At 37.6% G+C, this 19,809-nt stretch overlaps 1 protein-coding gene across 1 annotated transcript; it reads left to right on the top strand.

The window, feature by feature from the left end:
• The first annotated feature begins 4,766 nt into the window (after positions 1–4,766).
• pde6b (phosphodiesterase 6B, cGMP-specific, rod, beta) lies at positions 4,767–16,216 on the top strand. The gene is made up of 24 exons (XM_026174015.1): positions 4,767–4,958; positions 5,047–5,309; positions 5,385–5,696; positions 6,785–6,937; positions 7,330–7,419; positions 7,543–7,683; positions 7,768–7,842; positions 7,948–8,012; positions 8,101–8,167; positions 8,264–8,311; positions 8,917–9,066; positions 9,258–9,401; positions 9,690–9,755; positions 9,877–10,026; positions 10,134–10,241; positions 10,338–10,447; positions 11,328–11,415; positions 11,509–11,609; positions 11,746–11,853; positions 11,930–11,993; positions 12,101–12,175; positions 12,967–13,050; positions 13,293–13,446; positions 14,289–16,216. The coding sequence occupies exons 2-24, from the start codon at positions 5,151–5,153 to the stop codon at positions 14,342–14,344; spliced, it is 2,568 nt and encodes an 855-aa protein (XP_026029800.1). The 5' UTR covers positions 4,767–4,958; positions 5,047–5,150; the 3' UTR covers positions 14,345–16,216.
• Positions 16,217–19,809: the final 3,593 nt, after the last annotated feature.

Genomic DNA, 19,809 nt, shown 5'->3' with positions numbered 1-19,809 from the left:
GAGAAAACAAACAGGAAAGAATGAGTACATGCTCCCTTTTCCGACATGCATTTCTTGAAAAACAGCCATGCAGTAAGGAAATAAGCTCTATCTTAGATCCCACATGCAACATTTGTGTGTGAAGTGAGAGAAAAAGAACAACTTGGAGCTCAAACCACCAAAAAACCTATGTTTTTATCAGCTGTATAATAAAAACGTGGTCAGAAAACACTGATTTGAGATGTGAGCTGTATTCTGTTTTGCTTTGATACTTTGGCAAGTCTGGAAAGTGTTGTAAACAACTGAGATGCACTTCATTGATAAGCACAATTTAATGGACACTAGCTCAGGCCACCAGGCAGGAGAGGGTGAATAAAAGTAGACAATCTAGTTATGTCATCTTGTTTTGGCTGAACAATCAAGGTGTAATGCTCTTTAAAAAAGTCCAAAAATACTGATAGATGAGTAAAATAAGAAAATGTGCCCCACCTGTTAAAAAAAAATATATATTTTAAAGAATTTTGGTAATTTCAGAGAATTGGCCTCACAAGAGTACAAACTAAGCCCACAAGAACATACCGGACATCGCATTGTTATTCATAAACTTACACACAGACCCCTGTTTGTGATTTCTACTTTCCTGGATTGACCTTGGTCACCTGAGATTACTGCTGGCATTTTACATCATGTAATAATATCCACAGGTGTCTGTTTTAAAATTTACCTTAGTGTCTGTTTGTTTATATTCGACTTACTACTGTTACAAATCCTGTTTAATCCGATATCCGGTGAAAAATTAAGCAATCGGTGTAAACTAGTGCAGCTCCGAAAGTAAACAGCGTCTTCAGTGAGGACACACACAGACAAGTCAGTCAAGACAGCAGCTCTATTTTCTCCACTGACTGGAGGAATACAGTTTAATCCTGCTTGTAAGAACAGAAATAGATCCCTGATAAAAATACGTACTCTACACCATCGTTAAATTCCTATGTGAAGAAATACAGTTAGTTCCCTTATAATACTGTTGTATTTTCATTTAACCTTGAAAAAATCTAAGCGTGGTATATGTGTATGTAAAGGTTATGAAACTGGCCACAGTAATTACTAACAGTTAAAAAAAAAAACTGGTGTCATTGTTTGACCTTCAACTACTTTAAATCTCAAGAATGATCTTCAGGTAATTTTTTTTTTACACTTCTGGCGTTTTGGTCTGTGAGCCTTTCTTTAGAGTGTGTAGGTCTTAGGCTTTAAGAGCTCTAACTAAAAATATGTTTTCTATCCTTAATGCAAGATGTTCTTTGTATAAATCTGAGGTTCCTTGTTTGAACAAAATGTTTTGATGTGACCGTAAATGGAAACAACATGGTGGCAATCTGGTATCGGTCATTTTGCTAATTTGCTACGATATGTATCAAAGGCGAAAGCCCCAAAATGTAAAAAAAAAAAAGTAAATTTTTTTTAAAGTACTGGCAGCTTTGTAAAAATACTTTCAGTAGCCTGCAAAAAAATACAAATAAAAAATAAAAATGCAAAAAAGTGGAATAAACCCAAATCACCAAGCCTCAAACAATGGATGGATGCTGTCAATGATATCTACAGTATGTAGTGGAAAGTTCACTTTTAGCCCAAGAGGAGAAATCTTTACGAGAAAATACACTTCTTTTTTTCAGTGAACTCATTATGAACAATCCAGATTCATAATTCATTGAGGCAGAGTTGTATTGACTGATGTGCCCCAATATGTATGCTTAATAAAGACTAATAAAAAAAAAAGGAAACCCCCCAAAATAAAGAACAAAGTGAAAAGTATGGGGAAGTCTGTTAATCCTTTTCGGCAGCACATACTTTGTAACATATGCTTAGATAACCACTGCATGTGCCCACACAGAAGGAAAAATAGGAGACTTGCAGATCATGGATCACTCAACATCTTTCTAGCCTGCGTCTGTTGCCATCGTGTGGTGCATGGCAGGATTGCAATATAAGAAAGCTAATATGTGAGTAAATCTTTCAGTTTATTTTCATTTTTTCATGTACTAAACTAAAAGTCTACATCTTTGGTTTCATCTCTGTTATTGTAGAGTCTTTAGGTCACAATATAAAGCACTTTGAGATGACTCTTGTTGTGATTTGGTGCTACATAAATACTATTGAATTGAACTGAATTGAATAGCTCGACAAATACTGAAATAGTAGTAACATTAATGACCATATGGCTTTTCATCCAGACCCATAATTAGGTAACATTTTCTATTACTTGGTTCATGATCAACACATGCAAAACAAATGACACTGACATCGGCTTTATATGTGCTTTGTTTTGCTAACAGTGCTAATGAAAAAATGTTCACATGCTAACAGAAGGTGAAAACAGTAGACATTACTATTCATTAGCATGTTGAACAATGTCATTGATTCAGTTCAATTTGTCTCTATTCAAATTAACAATTAGATTTATTTCAAGGAACTTTACATTATAAGCTGTTTTACTTGCTATGATTAGTGCTGTAGCATGCTGATTGCAGCTGTTAGCTTTAAGTGTTTGCTCAAGTACCGTATTAGAGACCACTGATTAGGCACAAGGAAACAAGTTTATCTGACCTAAAAAAGTTAAGAATAAACTTTGGGCTTTTACAAGAGGTCAGCTAAAAAGAACTAAATTCAGGATTTATCTGAAGTAAATTGGGACATACCTAAAAATAACACTGCTAGCTAATGTCTAAAAAATACTTGACCAAAACTAAACAAAGAATCATGGGAAACGACAAACAAGAACAACAAAAAAACAGTTAGTGTAACAGTTACTTTTAACTTAACATTAATCAAATCCAAACCAACCACATACAGAACATCAAAACCAATGAATTAAATCAAGGTATTTTGACAAAACAATTCCATTCCACCCCTGTGATGTGGCAACACTTGGTATATTCCAATTACCACTTCCTGTATTTATAGGAGCTCCATCCACTTCATTCAGAATATACCACCAGAAGCATTAACAGAGCCAGAAAACAAAATTATATATGTGTAATTTAGCCAGACTAAAAACTAAGATGATTCAAATGCGTGTTCAAGTGTTTTTAGGTGACTTATACTATACTATTATACACTATAGTTGTGTGGCTGATAATGTGGCCGTCTCAGTACTTCACAGAGCTGCTAACATGGTGATGGTGGGACGCTTTAGTTTGCTGGTCACTGTGTAAGATTTAAGCATTCATTCATATTAGGTAAACTAAAGCACTAAGAAGAGGAAATATGCTGGTGCACAAGTGAGCATGCATAGTGAGGCTCAGGTGAGTGCGTACATGATTCCTGTGTAGATGATACATGGAGTAACACAACCGGTGCACATCATACACATCCTTATCAAACTAAATCAATAAACACCTCCTGACCCTATCATGAATGTGCACAGATACGCACTCACACAGACACACACAGTACCAGTAATCTATTGTAGTGGAAGGAGATTATGTATTTGACCTTTTGTTTAAGATGTTTATGAAACCTTATTATAGACAGGACCTCAGTGCACTGAATCAAAGGATTAATTTTCCCACAGAAGCACACAGCGTCTCATTTTCCACTGTCTATATGTGCATTACAGGTTTAAAGACTACATGAGGAGAAAGCCAGAGTTTGGGTGCTGACCTCATCAGGCAGCGTTTTAACTAAACAGAGCTTATAAAGAGGAGGTCGAGATTAATGAGGAACTAAAGAGCTTTCACAGGTAGACCTAGGAGAGAGAGACAGAGAGAGGGAGAGAGAGGCAGAACTGGCATACTGTAACTGAAAAATATAACATATACAGTAGACATGAAAAGCAAAGGGTGTGTATGTAATACAAATATATATCTTATAATTTTGTAGATTTTATAATCATTTAGATTTAATAATGCAACAAATTTTTCATTCACAGCAGTGCAGAAATATGGAGACAAATAATATTTTATTTACTGATTTTATGTTTCATTAAAGTTTTCAGTAATCAGTCAGCTAATTAATTTGTTTTTTTCATATTTGTTTTTCTTACTAGTCATTTTTACTGTGGATCCATTGCTATATCAGCATTTACAAGTAAATTTACACATTTACAAATTGTGTTTATCAGTGGTGCACATCAATTTTGTATTAGCTAAATATTCCTAGTAAAATTGAGTAAAATTGTATTATTGTTATTATTTATATTTTGGACTAGCACAAAAGAGATAGAAAATATATTTATACTAATGATTATTAGTGGAGAATTTAAAAAATGTTAATAAAATAATAAAATTGCTATTTTAAACATCTGTATTGACCCAGAAATTTAAAAACAGGACCATCATTTCTATTTATTGGTTTCAGAGCCTTTAAACCTATATCTGTATATCTATAATGCTTATATATTTAAACAAATGTTTAAATGTTTAAAACACCTCAATAAAAAAAACAGTCTGAGACCAACGAAGAAGACTCGCTGTTTTTTCATTGGTTTTTAAGCTTTTTATTATATTCTCCCCTCAGAATTTTAAAGAAAAGTTATAGTTATTGAGTATTAAGTTATTGTGCCACGATGCTTAAATGCGTACATCAACAAAATCAGTAATTAACAGCAAAAAATGAGCCAAGTTGAATTTGTAGTGCAATGCCAGCAGAAAACCTAAAAAATAATTATTCCTTTAGGGACCTGACAGTATATATTTTACTTTTGTTTTGGACAAAAGCACAATGGTGTCTGGATCCTTTGGCCTACATATCCCTTACTACATGATTAGCTGATGAGTTTAGTGTAGGCAGATCCCCACTAACCTTCAGCACTATCTGCTGATGACAGAGGGATTGTTGGATTCAGCCCGCTGCCTTCTCCTCAGGGATCTCCCTTTCTCAGTCTGCTTATCCCACTAACAAGAGGGGATTATTTATTTTTATTTTTTTATACCTGCATTTGAATGTGTCCACTTCTGTTTCCCACCTTTGTGTGTAGTATTTGGGTAAGATTTCTTTCTTTCTTGGGGGGTAAAGTTTAGAAAGTTGTCACTATGCAAGTGTTTCCTTTCTTATTTTGTCTTCGATTTCTAGGTGGGGAAGTTGGAGGAGCAGTGTTGGACGTAGTGGGAGCTCGATCACTGAGCTGAAGAGGGAGAAGACAGGGACACTTGGAAGAGGACAAGGAAGAAGCAATCATGGGTGTACAAAAGGAAGACGTGGAAAAGTTCCTGAACGGGAATCCTGATTTTGCTAAGAAGTACTTTGCCAAGAAGATGAACACCTCCACCATATCGAAGGTTTCAGGACTCCCAGAGAAACAGATCGACTTCAGCCAGTTTCAAGAGCTCAGTCAGGTAAGTTACAGTTTTATTTTTTGTTTATTATTAATATTATTTTTGATCTTTAGTGATTTTTCTGTCCTTTTCAAGATCGAGGAAAGCAAAATCATGTATGACCTGATCAAAGACATGCAAGAGAACATCAACATGGAAAAGGTGGTTTTCAAGATCCTGAGAAGAGTCAGCGCACTCTTGCACGCCGACCGCTGCAGCTTGTTCATGTACCGCCAGCGCAATGGCGTGGGAGAGCTCGCCACACGACTCTTCAACGTGAGCAAAGACTCCGAGTTTGACGATTGCATTGTGCCACCAGACTCTGAGATCGTGTATCCGCTGGACATGGGAATAGTTGGCAATGTGGCTCTGACCAAGAAGTCAGTTAATGTGAAAAACGTCAAGGAGGTAAGGAGGAGGGAGGGCTAATTAATTAGAGGGAAAGCTTAGATGATGAAGGTGTGATTCATATTAGATCACCACCAGGTGACACACAGTGGCTAGAATTAAGAATTAAATCAGTTATAAATATATCACAATAACAGTTTTGATTTATATTCTCATTTATTCTCTCCAATGGAAGGTAAAGGTGGTGGCAAGTTACCCATGATCTGTTCAGTTCTGTTGGATAATCTCATTGGTTGCACATGAAAGAGGCAAGAATGTCAAGATTTGTTACAGTCTCTTTAAAATCAGCCTCTTTAAAATCAAACAGCAGGAGCTGCCGCTGCTCTTTTCCTCACAGAGTAACAACAAAGTAACATTTTTGCACGTTTGCTTTCGTAAATATTCACATATATTAGATATCATACCCTAAAGCCTCATGGTTATAGGGCGAGTAAAAGAAAAGCTAGTCACACACTACACTTGACCACCTGAAGGTGTAAATCCCCTTGTCAGACATAATCCATTTATTTTCAGATCCCATGAGGCTCTGCTCTAGCTGTGGATTAGACACCTCTGGCATTTAGTCAGCAGGAATCTAAAACAGATCATTTCACTTTGATAGCTTACTTTTATATCCCTGTATAAACCTTATATTGTTATTTACACTGTTATATTTTAAAGGAACAGTAGCGTGCATCATACGTTTTGTAGTTTCATAATTAAATTGAGTTGACAAACTAATAAAAATGTGGGATTTGTGGGCCATATCATGCGTTCTTACCTACACACTTACCTCTTATTATAGACTCTATTTATTCTCTAATAAATCTACTCTTGGCTCCTGCAGAACTCTGCTGTATAAAAGTTGTTCATTGTCTCTATGTCACCGTGTTAAGTTGGAGTATTTACTATAAGTGTACACACATTAACTGTAGTACATTGTAAAAGTCTTCTGTCTTCAAAACAATAACCTTAAATGAATTTTTCTAGCGATGTATTCGGCTTTCAGTAAGGCCTTATGAAAGCCTTTGCGGTGTTATATTAATAATGTTTTCTGGATGAGCAATTACATGTCTATGTGCTCTGAAGGCATCTTTCCTGCATTTTAGAACCAGCACTTCAGCTCATTTGTTGACGAGCTCACAGACTACGAGACCAGGAATATTCTGGCTACACCCATCCTCAACGGCAAAGACATGGTGGCAGTGGTCATGGCTGTGAACAAGACCACAGGACCACATTTCTCTGCTGAAGATGAAGATGTGAGTCCAAACCACAAAAGCACACGTGCTTGAACCACTCACAGTTGAAACTAATGTGCACAATTCTGTAAACAATGTTTTTCTGCTTTAAGGTAAAGACAATCAGCTTTAGACAGTCAGTCAGCCTTAAGATTGTAATTAAAGACAATTAGTTTCTTATTACAACTGATAAGTATTGCATGAAATATGGGCAAGGTCAGTATGTTCTCTGTTTAAAAAAAGGCACAATAATAAATATAATAATAATAATAATGTGATGTTGCTGATTATATTTATAGTACATTATCTTCATCACCCCTCGACCTTCATTTACAGCATTTTTTTGTACCACAAATTTAATTCTGCCACTTATTTTTTATGTTATTTTGACCCCGTTTCCTCCATCCTCACAGCTTTTTTTGAAGTATATGAGAGTTGCCACTTTGAACTTGAAGATCTACCACCTGAGTTACCTCCACAGCTGTGAGACGCGTAAAGGACAGGTACAGCAATTTTAATGTGCTGTCTTTGATGTAGATACAGAAATATTACTGCAGTGTTACACTTGCACCATGTATTAACCTAATTTTCACCCTTCTTTAATGTATATTTTGCATGTTTTGTAGCTGCTGCTATGGTCAGCCAACAAGGTATTCGAAGAGCTGACAGACATCGAGCGACAGTTTCACAAAGCCTTGTACACAGTCCGAGCCTACCTCAACTGTGACCGCTACTCTGTTGGTTTACTAGACATGACGAAGGAAAAGGTGTGGCTTCTTTCTGTATCTTTGTGTGTGTTAAGCCGTATTTTTGTACCACCGTGAAGTTACTGACTCGTTCTCTGCTTCCAGGAGTTCTTTGACATCTGGCCAGTTTTGATGGGAGAGCAGGCACCTTACTCTGGCCCTGTAACCCCTGATGGCAGGGTATGTTCTTTTATTTTATTTATCTAACATTATTACCAGCACTGCCTTTGCTAGTAAATGTCTACACACTGCTTCCTCTTTCTTCCTGTTTTATTTTGATTTTAGGAGGTAATCTTCTACAAAGTGATTGATTATATTTTACACGGAAAGGAAGACATCAAAGTAATACCGTAAGTGGTTAGATGAAAAAATAAAAGAGATTAATAAAGTTTTAGTGAGAGATAACATCTGTTGATTTACTGCCTGTGTGTCTTATAGCAATCCTCCCGCAGATCACTGGGCTTTGAGTAGTGGCCTTCCCACTTATGTTGCTGAGAGCGGCTTTGTAAGTTTCTTTTTAATTACTTGCAGAAAGCTGTCAAACCAGTTTAACCTAATAAATATTTCCAAACTGATCAGGTTGTTCTCTTCCCTCTCGTAGATTTGTAACATTATGAATGCAGGCGCTGATGAGACGTTCAATTTTCAGGTAAGATATTGTAGACGTCACTGTGTAGAGAGGACGCTACTTTATTAAAAATAAACAAACAAAAAACAAGCAAAAAACAGTGCAGAGTACTTTCAGAGCAGTGGCAGTCACAGTGGTATCCGGGAACGCCCAGGGGTCTGTGACCCATAGCCAAGGTTTGTCGTAATTTTAAAACGTTAATATCTAAAACTTCAGTCGGGGTTTATCAAACCTGTGCTGCTTCTTCCTGGTTTATTATCCAGGTGACTAGTGGGCAAGAGGGATATCTGAATCAGTTATCATCTTTAAGTTATTCCAGGAACAAACTGGTTAAACAGAGAAAATATGCAGACAATCATACTAAGCTTGAATTTTTTTGAAAACACCAAAATGCATCATTAAACCAGACAGAATGATTTACTGGAAAATTAACATGATTAAAATGAAACCTGTTTCTTCATTATTATTAAGACCCCCTGAAGTATTTGGGCTACAATGTTTTAGATTGTAGTTACAGTTCTAAGCTTAAACAGGCCACGCAAGATGTTCTGCTTGTAAAAAAAGCTAAAGAACCTTTTGCATGTAGACATATGTTATGAGGTCTGCTTGTTTCTTGTGTGTTGCAGAAAGAGCCATTGGACAGCAGTGGCTGGACAATAAAAAATGTTCTCTCGCTGCCAATCGTCAACAAAAAGGAAGAGATAGTTGGCGTAGCCACGTTTTACAACAGAAAAGATGGAAAGCCTTTTGATGATCAGGATGAGCAGCTCATGGAGGTAACAGTAATCTTCACAAAATCATTTAGTGCAAATAAAGACAAATACAGTCCCACCAATGTAATCTGGGAAGATAAAGTGTCTATATCTGTTTTATGTTTATGTGTGGAGTCCACTGCCGACACTGTTTGTGGTGAAGGCTGTACGTGTAACATAGATGGCCATCTTCTGATGATTTTCCTGTTTCTCAGGCTTTGACTCAGTTCCTGGGATGGTCAGCGTTGAACACAGACACCTACGACAAGATGAATAAGCTTGAGAACCGCAAAGACATCGCTCAGGACATGGTGCTCTACCACGTCAAATGTCGAGATGATGAGATTCAGAACATCCTGGTTTGTCCTGTTTAAATGTGTTTTCTCTCCCAGCTGTTAACTGACTGTAAACATTAGAGTATTTAGATGAATGACAATAGAAAAGGTTTCCAGCCTCATTTGAACTCCCACCTCACCAAAAGACATTGCAAACCATCCAAAAAGAACCAAAAAAAGCTTTTCTTTTTTGACAAGATTCACTAATTTTTCTCTTTGTAGGAGACCAAACTAACACTTGCCATCTTTGTACTTGGCGTTGTTGCCTCAGTTTAAACCTATAACATCAATGGTTTTTGTAATTTCTCCCAGTACACCAGAGAGCTCTATGACTGTGAACCCAGAGACTGTGAAGAGGACGAGCTCCTAGCTATCCTGGTATGTCCAACATGCGTATTCTGATGTCCAGCACATGAATTTGTCCCTCAATTTGGCATATGTTACCAGAAAAGTTTGACATTTTCCATATATGTCTCTTTTTCATTCATTTCCCTCACAGAAAAAAGACCTTCCTCCACTAATTAAGAAGTTTGAGATCTATGAGTTCCGCTTTTCAGATTTTAATTGCACAGAGATGGAGTTGGTGAAGTGCGGGATCCAGATGTACTATGAAGTCGGTGTGGTCAAGAAGTTCCAGATTCCACAAGAGGTAATGCAGATAAACACAAGTGTGCATCTTTATCTTCAGTTTGTGAACAGCCTTTTGGAGCTGTGTTGTTTTTAAATAGATTTAATGATTTGCTGCTCTCCTCTCAGGTGCTGGTTCGATTCATGTATTCAGTCAGCAAAGGGTACAGAAGGATCACCTACCACAACTGGCGTCACGGCTTTAATGTTGGACAGACGATGTTTACGCTACTGACGGTATTTCTTTAATTTTATTAACCTCCATTTACCTCAGCTTAAATGTATATCTTTATACACAGCAGGGCAATATCTTGTGTGTCTCTGTGTGCTCAGACAGGAATGCTGAAGCGATACTACACTGACTTGGAGGTAATGGCGATGATAACCGCAGGATTCCTTCACGATATTGATCACAGAGGGACAAATAACTTGTACCAGGTCAAGTAAGTGCTTATGGGAACTTTTTGATTTCTCACAACAAAATAAAGAAAACTGCTTAAGGTTTGCAGCATTATATAGCATTTAGCAATATATTGTACAGTACCTTGTGCAATATAATTACAATACCTTGTAATCCGAGTAAAGAGATTCTCCTCTTTCTGAAACAGTTTGAATTTTGTCTCTAACACAAACAATTACAGAGTTATGGTCATTTAAAGAGTGCTTGTAAAGTGGGCCTGCTGGCAGGTCGATGATAAAAAGAAAAGTTAAGGAAGGAATTTTTGACGTAGTCACTATATTAGGTTTATTTTGAAAGGGGGAAATGATGAGGTAAATTCTCATTTACTTTCCAGCAACGTGTTCTATAAAGTAATTAGCAACATGCCCTAAAAAGGAAAAAAACTACTGGCCGTTTAGCTTCGATGCTACTCTGCTGCATGTGCTGCAGATGTCACTGAAATGGCTGCAAATGGTGAAATCTAAGGCACAAATCAAGTAATTACACGATTTCTGAATTATGCCAAGCAATCAGCTTGTAAACAGAAACAGTGAGTCGTCATTGTTCTGTTCATTTGATGAACCATAGCTACACATATACACACACAGGATATAGTGATCCACAGTCATTACTACAGTGATTATGCATTCGCTTGTAGTTCAGAATGAGCATTAGATCATCTTAAAAGTTCACCTGCACATTTTAACCTTTCAGGAGATCTTTTGAAAACAAATGGGGAAAAATGTGGTAATAAACTGAATGATGTTTTAAAAAGCCTGTAAATTCTTTTAAAATCTTTCATATATAGTAACTATTATGATAACCGACTTCAGTCCCATTTGAAATCTTGCTGGTATCTGAGGATTTTTATTTTCATTCAACAGATCTGGTAATCCTCTGGCCAAGTTACACGGCTCTTCCATTTTGGAACGGCACCATCTAGAGTTTGGAAAGTTCCTCTTGGCTGACGAGGTGAGTAACAAGACGCTAACGAGAGATTAGCTTAGGTTACTTGTATTCTTTATTCGGTCACTAATGACATTTCTTTGCTCCTCTCCTATGCAGACACTGAATATCTATCAGAACCTTAACAGGCGACAGGTTGACCACGTGATCCATCTCATGGACATCGCCATCATCGCCACTGACCTGGCTCTTTATTTCAAGTCAGTACTACTTTTCATTTGCCTGCCCTTGCTCCCTGACGATAAATGTCTTATTTTTCTAATGTTTTTACTGTCAAACTACATTAAAAAGTAGACAAACAGTAAGTAAATGATTCTTCTCCTTGCACCTTTCTAGGAAGAGAACCATGTTCCAAAAGATTGTGGACCTCTCACATACGTATGAGGATGAAAAGAAATGGGTCGACTTCATGTCACTAGAAACAACCAGAAAAGAGATTGTCATGTGAGTGCAGCTAACATGCACAGTGTTACTTGCTCCTGCACATTTCTCTGAGGCTGCAAACTGTTTTCTGTTTCAGGGCCATGATGATGACCGCATGTGACCTGTCCGCAATCACAAAGCCTTGGGAAGTTCAGAGCAAGGTGAGAAGCACAGAAATTATTGGTGTTGATAGTAAGCTGAGTCACAAATGAGTAAATAATGATTTTTGCATTATTTAAGAGCATAACCACGTTTGTATGTCTTCCAGGTCGCCTTGTCTGTGGCAGCAGAGTTTTGGGAACAGGGTGACTTGGAGAGGACTGTACTGGAGCAGCAACCCATTGTGAGTTTATTTACTGCTGGAGTGTATTTGTGCTCATAAAAATAGACTTATTTGTTTCACATTTAAATGTATAATTATTCATTTGTTGTTGTTTTTTTCATGATACTGCCAGCTAGATACAATGTCCAGCACTATATTTCCTAGCTTATTACAGATGTGTAAAGGGCAGAATAAAGTTGTAGTGTCTCTTCAGCAGCCCACACACGTCACTTTAGGGATCGCACTCATTATGTAGCTGAGCAGAAACCCACCTGAGGAAAGGTGAACTACTCGTACAGAGGCAAAGGACGTCATAAGACAAGTTTCAAGTAAAAAAATAAAGCTTTTTCAGACAAAGTGAAGTGACTGGGGGCGACCGTGGCTCAAGAGTTGGCAGTTCGTCTTCTAATCGGAAGGTTGCCAGCTCGAGCCCCGGCTCCGACAGTCTCCATCGTTGTGTCCTTGGGCAAGACACTTCACCCGTTGCCTACTGGTGGTGGTCAGAGGGCCCGGTGGCGCCTGTGTCCGGCAGCCTCGCCTCTGTCAGTGCGCCCCAGGGTGGCTGTGGCTACAATGTAGCTTTCCATCACCAGTGTGTGAATGTGTGTGACTGGGTGGTTGACTGAATGTGTAAAGCGCTTTGGGGTCTTTAGGGACTAAGTAAAGCGCTATACAAATACAGGCCGTTTTTACTATTTTAAAGTAAAAATGTAACCATGTGTGGAAGTGTGTGTGATTAGCTACAGACTTGCACTGATTTCATTAATTATATGACAGTTCTGACTGCGCTAAATGTTTGTCCCTCCCACCAGCCCATGATGGACAGGAACAAGTCAGCTGAGCTTCCAAAGCTTCAGTGTGGTTTCATTGACTTTGTCTGCACGTTTGTCTACAAGGTAATAATGATTATTACATTCTTGCTCACCGAATATGTGCACTGCATGGCTCCTGTCACTGTTTCTGTGCAAAAACTAGGTTAGTCTGAACACATTTAAACCACTGGGTCAATTCTTCTTCTTATTGTTATTTTTTTTTATTATGTATTTGTGTTTTCAATGGAGCATCACCATCTCCTGTACAGCTCTTCTGTGCTGCTCCATGCTAATTTTTCATTTCTTCTTTGCATCTTATCTTTAAGGAGTTTTCTCGCTTCCACCCACAAATCCAGCCCATGCTGGATGGCATCTTAAACAACAGGAAGGAGTGGAATGCCAAAAAGGAAGAGTACGAGGCTAAGCTCAAAGCCATCGAAGAAGAAAAAGCTGCTAAAGAGGCAGCGGCAGCCAGCAAAGGTAGGGTGTGTCTTTACAATAATCAGAACCCTACAAGGAACTGTTAAAAAGGTTGTTGACTCAGAGAGGCAGAGCACTGAACCCAAACAGGTGGAACAATGTAAAGTGCAAAAATAAAAGAAATGCAATGATTTGAAAGTTATTAAGTAATCTGAAGGTAGCACAGAGACAACCTTTCACAGTGCTAAAAAAACAAACAACAACAACAAAAAACCCCACTTTTAAATCGATACCAATTAGCCCAGTTTGGTGTCTGGACTGTTTAATACATGCAGAATTCAATGGATAGCTGAATATGCTGTGCCCAAACCTTCAAATATCATTCAGCATTAATGGGGCCTTCATAGAAGGGCAAGTTACTCACATCATGTGCACTAATCCATCTCTACACCGTTGAGCTGCATGCTGATAGTAAGCCAGGTTGAATCCTCCGTCTTTAGTGTGGAGGATTCAACATTTAAAAAAAAACAAAAAAAAACAAGAAATAATGTCAGTTTTCTACTTTTTTTCCACCTCAGTTCATCTTGAATGGGTTCAGGCCCAGAGGAGGTGATAGTGCTTTTAATTTGCTTCACATCTGAAACACCAAACCTCTCTGAGGTCTCTTTTTCTACCTAACTATGTCATTGACTTGTCATGAAACTTTCCACCAGGTTTTCAGCCTTTCTTTGGTCTAACACCAATATTTTTGAACGGTGTTGTGTCTATTTTTAGTTAAATATCTCGTTTGGATTGTAGAATGGGTTCATATATTAAAATTAGCCACAACACAAGTGATCATTTGGTTTCTAGTGCTTTAATTGTATACTTACCCTTTTGTTGAATATTTAATTGTTTAACAGCGGCTGCAAACAACCCCAGTGGTGGGTCTGGCTCCAAGACCTGCTCTGTGTGCTAATCAGCCAAAGAACTGCTGACATTCCTGGGGTCTACGAAGACACTCATGACAGACTGAGTCTCACCCCAGCAGAAACAAACAAAAGAAAAAGTCAGGGAGACGGATATATGAATGCACAGCCCTGTAGTAACTCTTCAGAAAAGGGGGTCCAGTCGGAAAAGGAAAAACCTGAACACGGCGAGATCTCCACCAAGAAGAGCAAAGCTTTATTTTTAAGAGGCCAGGTGAGCCAAAAATTAATTCGGATCAAGGAAAGACTGACCACATTTTGAAAAAAGGAAAAAAATCCTGCGATTACATTTGAGGCAAAATTGCTGCTTCCTGTCTTAAAATAATTGTACTTTTATGAATCAAGACTGAAGATGATTTTTGCATCTCGTGTTCCTCTGATCTTAAAAAAGTTTGCTTATCTTTAAAGGATTTGTGTTAGTGACAATGTGTGAATGTGTGTGTGCTTGTTGTGTGTTTCTCATATGTACAACTTTTTTATTTTTTCCCCAATTCTTCCAAGTATTTATTTACATGGCAAACATCTCAGGAGGACACAGCCTACATCTGTGTAGTAAACAATAATCCTGTACAGAAAGGGAGTGCAGTGCTTTTTTTTAAATGCTCGGGCCTCTTTAGATTATTTAAAATGTTTGGGCTTTTAATTTTCCATATATTTACTATTATAGTACTTTAGTTTTCACAGAACATAGAGTTATTGTTTAATCATATTCAAAAGTAATCCACTGTTGACTACTTCCAGTCACTATTTACAAATGAGAGTCTGTTTACTTTGTCTGCAGAGAGCCAAAGGTAAATGTTCGGTCGTGCTACAGGAACAGCTTTTAAAAAGAGTTTTACAGTGAACACTTATGAGTTCACAGTCAGCAAAAGTCTGTAGATGCTTATTCATGATGCCTTTATATTGTAAATATACAGTATGTAGTCTATGAGTGTGAGACGGTAGCCTCGGATATGTATTTTCCAAATATAGAATTATAAATGTCTTATTAAATAAGAGCGGGAAATCAGGTGGTCACACATAAAACTGATTTATTTGGTTGATTTTGTCTGAGATTTAATTAATTTTGCTCTGTTCATATCTGCTACAACATGAGCACAATCAAATACTGGGATCAGAAAGTTTACTCAAACTGCTTTAGAGGGAGTTGTACTACATCAATCCCTGATTGAAAGCTTCTCCCTGCACTGGACTCCTCCCAAATAGGACGAGGAGTCAGTCAGAGCTCACCTGCTCAGCATCAGGAAGAGTAACCATAATGACAAACAACCATGTGGCTTATGTGAAAGGATACAAAAGGAAAAGCAAGAACAAGCAAACGCCACACGACTGGTCAGGTTTCGAGACCCAAACCCAGGACTGTTGTGCTGCGAGGCAGCAGCACTAATCGCTGAGCCATCAGGCTATTCTTATAACAATCCCTGAGTGCAGGCCTCGAAGGCAACAAGGACACAGAGCTGTTTGAGACAGCATGAAGAAGCAACTGAGCTTTGTGTATAGACTTGTACATACCATCGCCCTTCCTGTAAATATAAAGATGCAAATATTTTTCTAGTTTGATGCTAGAGGGCCTTACCTTATTATTTATAAAGCACTAGAAAAAGAGTCATAAAGCTGAATAACAAATGCATTGTGCTAGCTTCAATTTACAAATATTTAAAGTGTTCCAGATATGGCACTGGTATGATAAAAATGCCTGTGTGATAACATTAGGTCCCAAATCAATTTAAATGTGCTTTGGATGTACCGTGGATGTTTTTTTAATAGACTTAAATTACTTTTTGGTCAGCATTTCAAAGCTTGCCTCCTCATGTGCTCCAAATGTACAATGATGACCCCAATAAAAGCAAGTGTATTTTTAACCGAGTGGATTTATTTCCTGTGATGGTGAAACTTACCAAGAGCCAACATTATTGTTGGAATCTGGTCATTTATTCATCTTCCCCTCATCCTGAATGCAGGGGTCAGTTAAGGCGCGTCCTGGCCTTAACTGACCCCCAGCCATTATGATTATAATGCAAGAACATGTTCTATATAATGCTATAATGCAATATGGAGTTCATTATGAAGGTTACAATATTACACAACCCACAAGAGTATTGAGGGATCGCTTCTGTCCACACTGCACTTTCTACTACTGGTCCCTGACCCCAATCCTAGGATTGCTGCTAAACTAGGCCAGGATTACAACCACGCTCCTCCTCCAGACTCAATTCCCACTGAAGGACAGGTGTACACACAAACACAGACTAGCTCGAGTCACGAAATGTGCATGTGTGTTTGTCAAACGCAACTAGAAGGTTCAAAAGGCTTAGTTCAAAATAAGAAGTGACGACTAATACGAGGCAAATTCAAAAAAAGAAAAAAAAGTAAAGGACACTTTATTGATTACATTGGAAATATTTATTGTTCAGCAACATAAGTCAGGAAACGGTTCATTTGAGGATGGTGTCAGAATTTGCTGCAGAGACAGAAAAAGAATGAGGAAACATGAATATGTTGGCATTAAAACAAACAAACCTAATTTCATGTGACAGACAAACAAAGGCTGTGTGTGATTCTGCGTTACCTTCAGAGAGTTGTTTGTAGATGCGTTCCTGCTCCTCTCTGGCCTTCTTCTCCGCTTCCTCAACCCTCCTCTCCTCCTCAGCAATGGGCTTCAGGTAATCTTAACAAAAATTACAGAGCCCATCACTAAGCATTCTTAGAAATCACAGTGGTATTCTTAAGACACATTACATAAGTGTATCTGAGCATAGATAGCCCTCATTTTCTAAGACTTTTGTGACTTCATAAATCCATCCTTTAGTTCCCCCTCCCCATGTGCTAAAGACATCTTCATGGAAATTAAGGGTGCCCTAAAGTACAAATAATCCTTGCAAGCACATATCCCTTCCTCTGTGACATAAATTTATTAATAAGCAACTCCTGGAGTTAGTAGTAGTTTTCGCAACTGTTTTTCCTTCTGTCATACTAGTCTGTGTCTAATTATGTGTGCCTTCTTACATGCTTCATTCTTAATATAATTTTAGTAATTCAAGAATTAAGGCGGCAACGTCCTGAAGCTTTATGACTTTCAAAAGATAAAGAGTTAAATGACTAAAGCAGATAAAATTATCTTAGAATAAAAAGAAAGCTTTCTATGAAAACTTTACTTTAAAGAAAATGTATGTGTTTTAAAAGACCCTGGAAATTTTAGCTAACAAAAGCAAAGTGGCTAAACTACAAGCATGAAGTCTCGGTGTTAGCAAAGGAGCTCAAAGCAGCTATGAGCTATGAGCAGCTATGAAACAGAGAAAAACAAATCTGTTGCACCTGCTTTTGAGCAACACCTAATCAGTTGTTTCAGTAAGAGAAGATCCTAGAAATCAGAATCAACCACGAAAACTGCAATTGGTGCATCTCCTGTTTAGGGTATAAATGCTGTGATATGTGGTACAGTAAAAAATAAAATAAAACCCTTGCATCTGTCACAAACAATGTACATTCCTGACTTTCTGTTCCAAGTTTTTCCTTTTACGCACTGACACAAACCAGTTAACGCATGCGCACACATGGACTTACCAAATCGCTGTTTGCCGTAGATCACGCCGAGTAGCAGGGCAGACCATCTGGCCGTCTGAAATGGAAAACATATGGTGTTAACAAACATGTTATCAAGCGAAACATGTGTGAATAACCAGCTAACCATGCGTGATTCATATGTCGCAGCTCACGCACGGTTATCTTGTTCATCTTATCATCTTGTTCATATCATATGAACAAGATGAACTTAATTTCCACAGCCTGTTCTGTCGTTACTGTCAATCGCTGATATATAACTACCATTTTATGCTTAATTCTGTAATTTCATATTTAAAAACGTCGTGTGTGGTCACGATACCGTACAAAAACCTAAACGAAGTGCGCCAAATGAGCCGTGACAAGGGACGAAGTCCAGTTTTTCTCTGACCTTTCAGCATACGTAGTGAACAACAACCACAACACTATTAACTATTACTCAGCCTAACAACATGGCATGGGTATTACTAGTCATAATACCTGCCTCTGTCAGATGTGAAAGATGCCGCAGAAAGCAACCGTTTGCGAGGAAGCATTCACCTCTCAATGTCACTGCTAGCAAACACTAGCTAAGATGCTAATACATTAACTTCCATTAACGCGAGTCTGCGTGTATTAGGGACAGACTGTGGCTTAGACATATTTGTCCATTTACATTTACAGTAATAAAAGCTATACAAGCTACAAAATTAATGTTTTACCTTGATGAGCGGCGACACTGCAACGGGGGGAACCATGTTGAAGCTAGGATATGACTTCCGGTCGAAGCGGAAATAGTTTTTTTTCCCTTGAAGCAGTGCAAAATTGGACTTTTAGCGGAACATGAAATAATAATAATAATAATAATAATAATAATAATAATAATAATAATTATCATCATCATCATCATCATCATCATCATACGTCAATGCAAACAGTGGGCTAACACAACAGATATAAAGCTGCAATGTCGTGCCAACTTACCACACGGACAAGGTAGAGTGCTTTAACAAGTTAGAAATAAATAATTATTTGTTGAATATCTGTTGCAAACAATATTTCGTTAGACAACACGGTTTAATTCAAGTTTTTCTTCCATTTATATCTAACCTTTTATTAATGGGGCAGTGTTTGTTTGATAAATCTCAGAACTTGCATTATGTATTTTCAGAGGACGTTTCCAAAAATGTGTAAGAGATACTGATTTGGTCCGTTTTAGTGTTTATTTCAGTTCTGTTTAGTTTCATTTAGTTTACACGTTTTTATTTAGTTAGGATTTACTTTATTTAAATGTTCATTTTATTTTTGTTTTGGGCAATATTTGTAAAAGTCAGTATTTATGAATCTTAGAATATACCATATAGAACATACCATAGCAATATACCAATATATCCAGACATGGACAGAAATATGTCAGATTAGTGTGCTTTCTTCAGCATATGAACAGTTATTCAGTGGTAAGCTTGGCTCAGAATGAAGGCCTGATAGTCAGAAATAACAGGAAAATCCAGAGTATCTGATAAACAAAAGTGCATTATACGTGAGTAAAACTAACATTTCTGATGATAAAAGCATCTTTGTTTTTAAAGTTTTTAAAGAGTTTTACAATGAAAACACTTAAATTGTTCACAATTTAGTGTTTCATTCGTAAGTGTTTCAATTGAATCACGTGGTTTAGGTGTTATGTACGTAGTCATGTGTCAGTACTGCCAGGTTTTTATTTGTTTTTGTGATTTGTGTCTCATTGAAGTTTGAATTCGCTGTAGTTTCTAATAGCTGCCACTAGAGGCTACTAATCCCCTTCTCCTAAAAAACAAATAAATAAACAATCCTTTGTTGACTCACCACCATCCATTAACCAGCCAAACTTACATTATTTAAGTTCAGAGGTACATATCGAAAGATGCAGTGCATA

This window comes from Astatotilapia calliptera, chromosome 7, assembly GCF_900246225.1.
Source record: "Astatotilapia calliptera chromosome 7, fAstCal1.2, whole genome shotgun sequence".
In the NCBI taxonomy this organism is placed as follows: domain Eukaryota; kingdom Metazoa; phylum Chordata; class Actinopteri; order Cichliformes; family Cichlidae; genus Astatotilapia; species Astatotilapia calliptera.
The sequence above is the reverse complement of the archived record's forward strand: the minus strand, read 5'-3'. Positions and strand labels throughout refer to the sequence as shown.

What these genes read in the sequence shown, in the direction of transcription:
- pde6b (XM_026174015.1), top strand. Translation starts at nt 5,151, where the DNA reads ATGGGTGTACAAAAGGAAGACGTGGAAAAGTTCCTGAACGGGAATCCT. An exon ending in ATGAGATTCAGAACATCCTG is followed by an intron (nt 9,402 to 9,689) that starts GTTTGTCCTGTT and finishes AATTTCTCCCAG; the next exon opens with TACACCAGAGAGCTCTATGA. An exon ending in AGTTCCAGATTCCACAAGAG is followed by an intron (nt 10,027 to 10,133) that starts GTAATGCAGATA and finishes CTCTCCTCTCAG; the next exon opens with GTGCTGGTTCGATTCATGTA.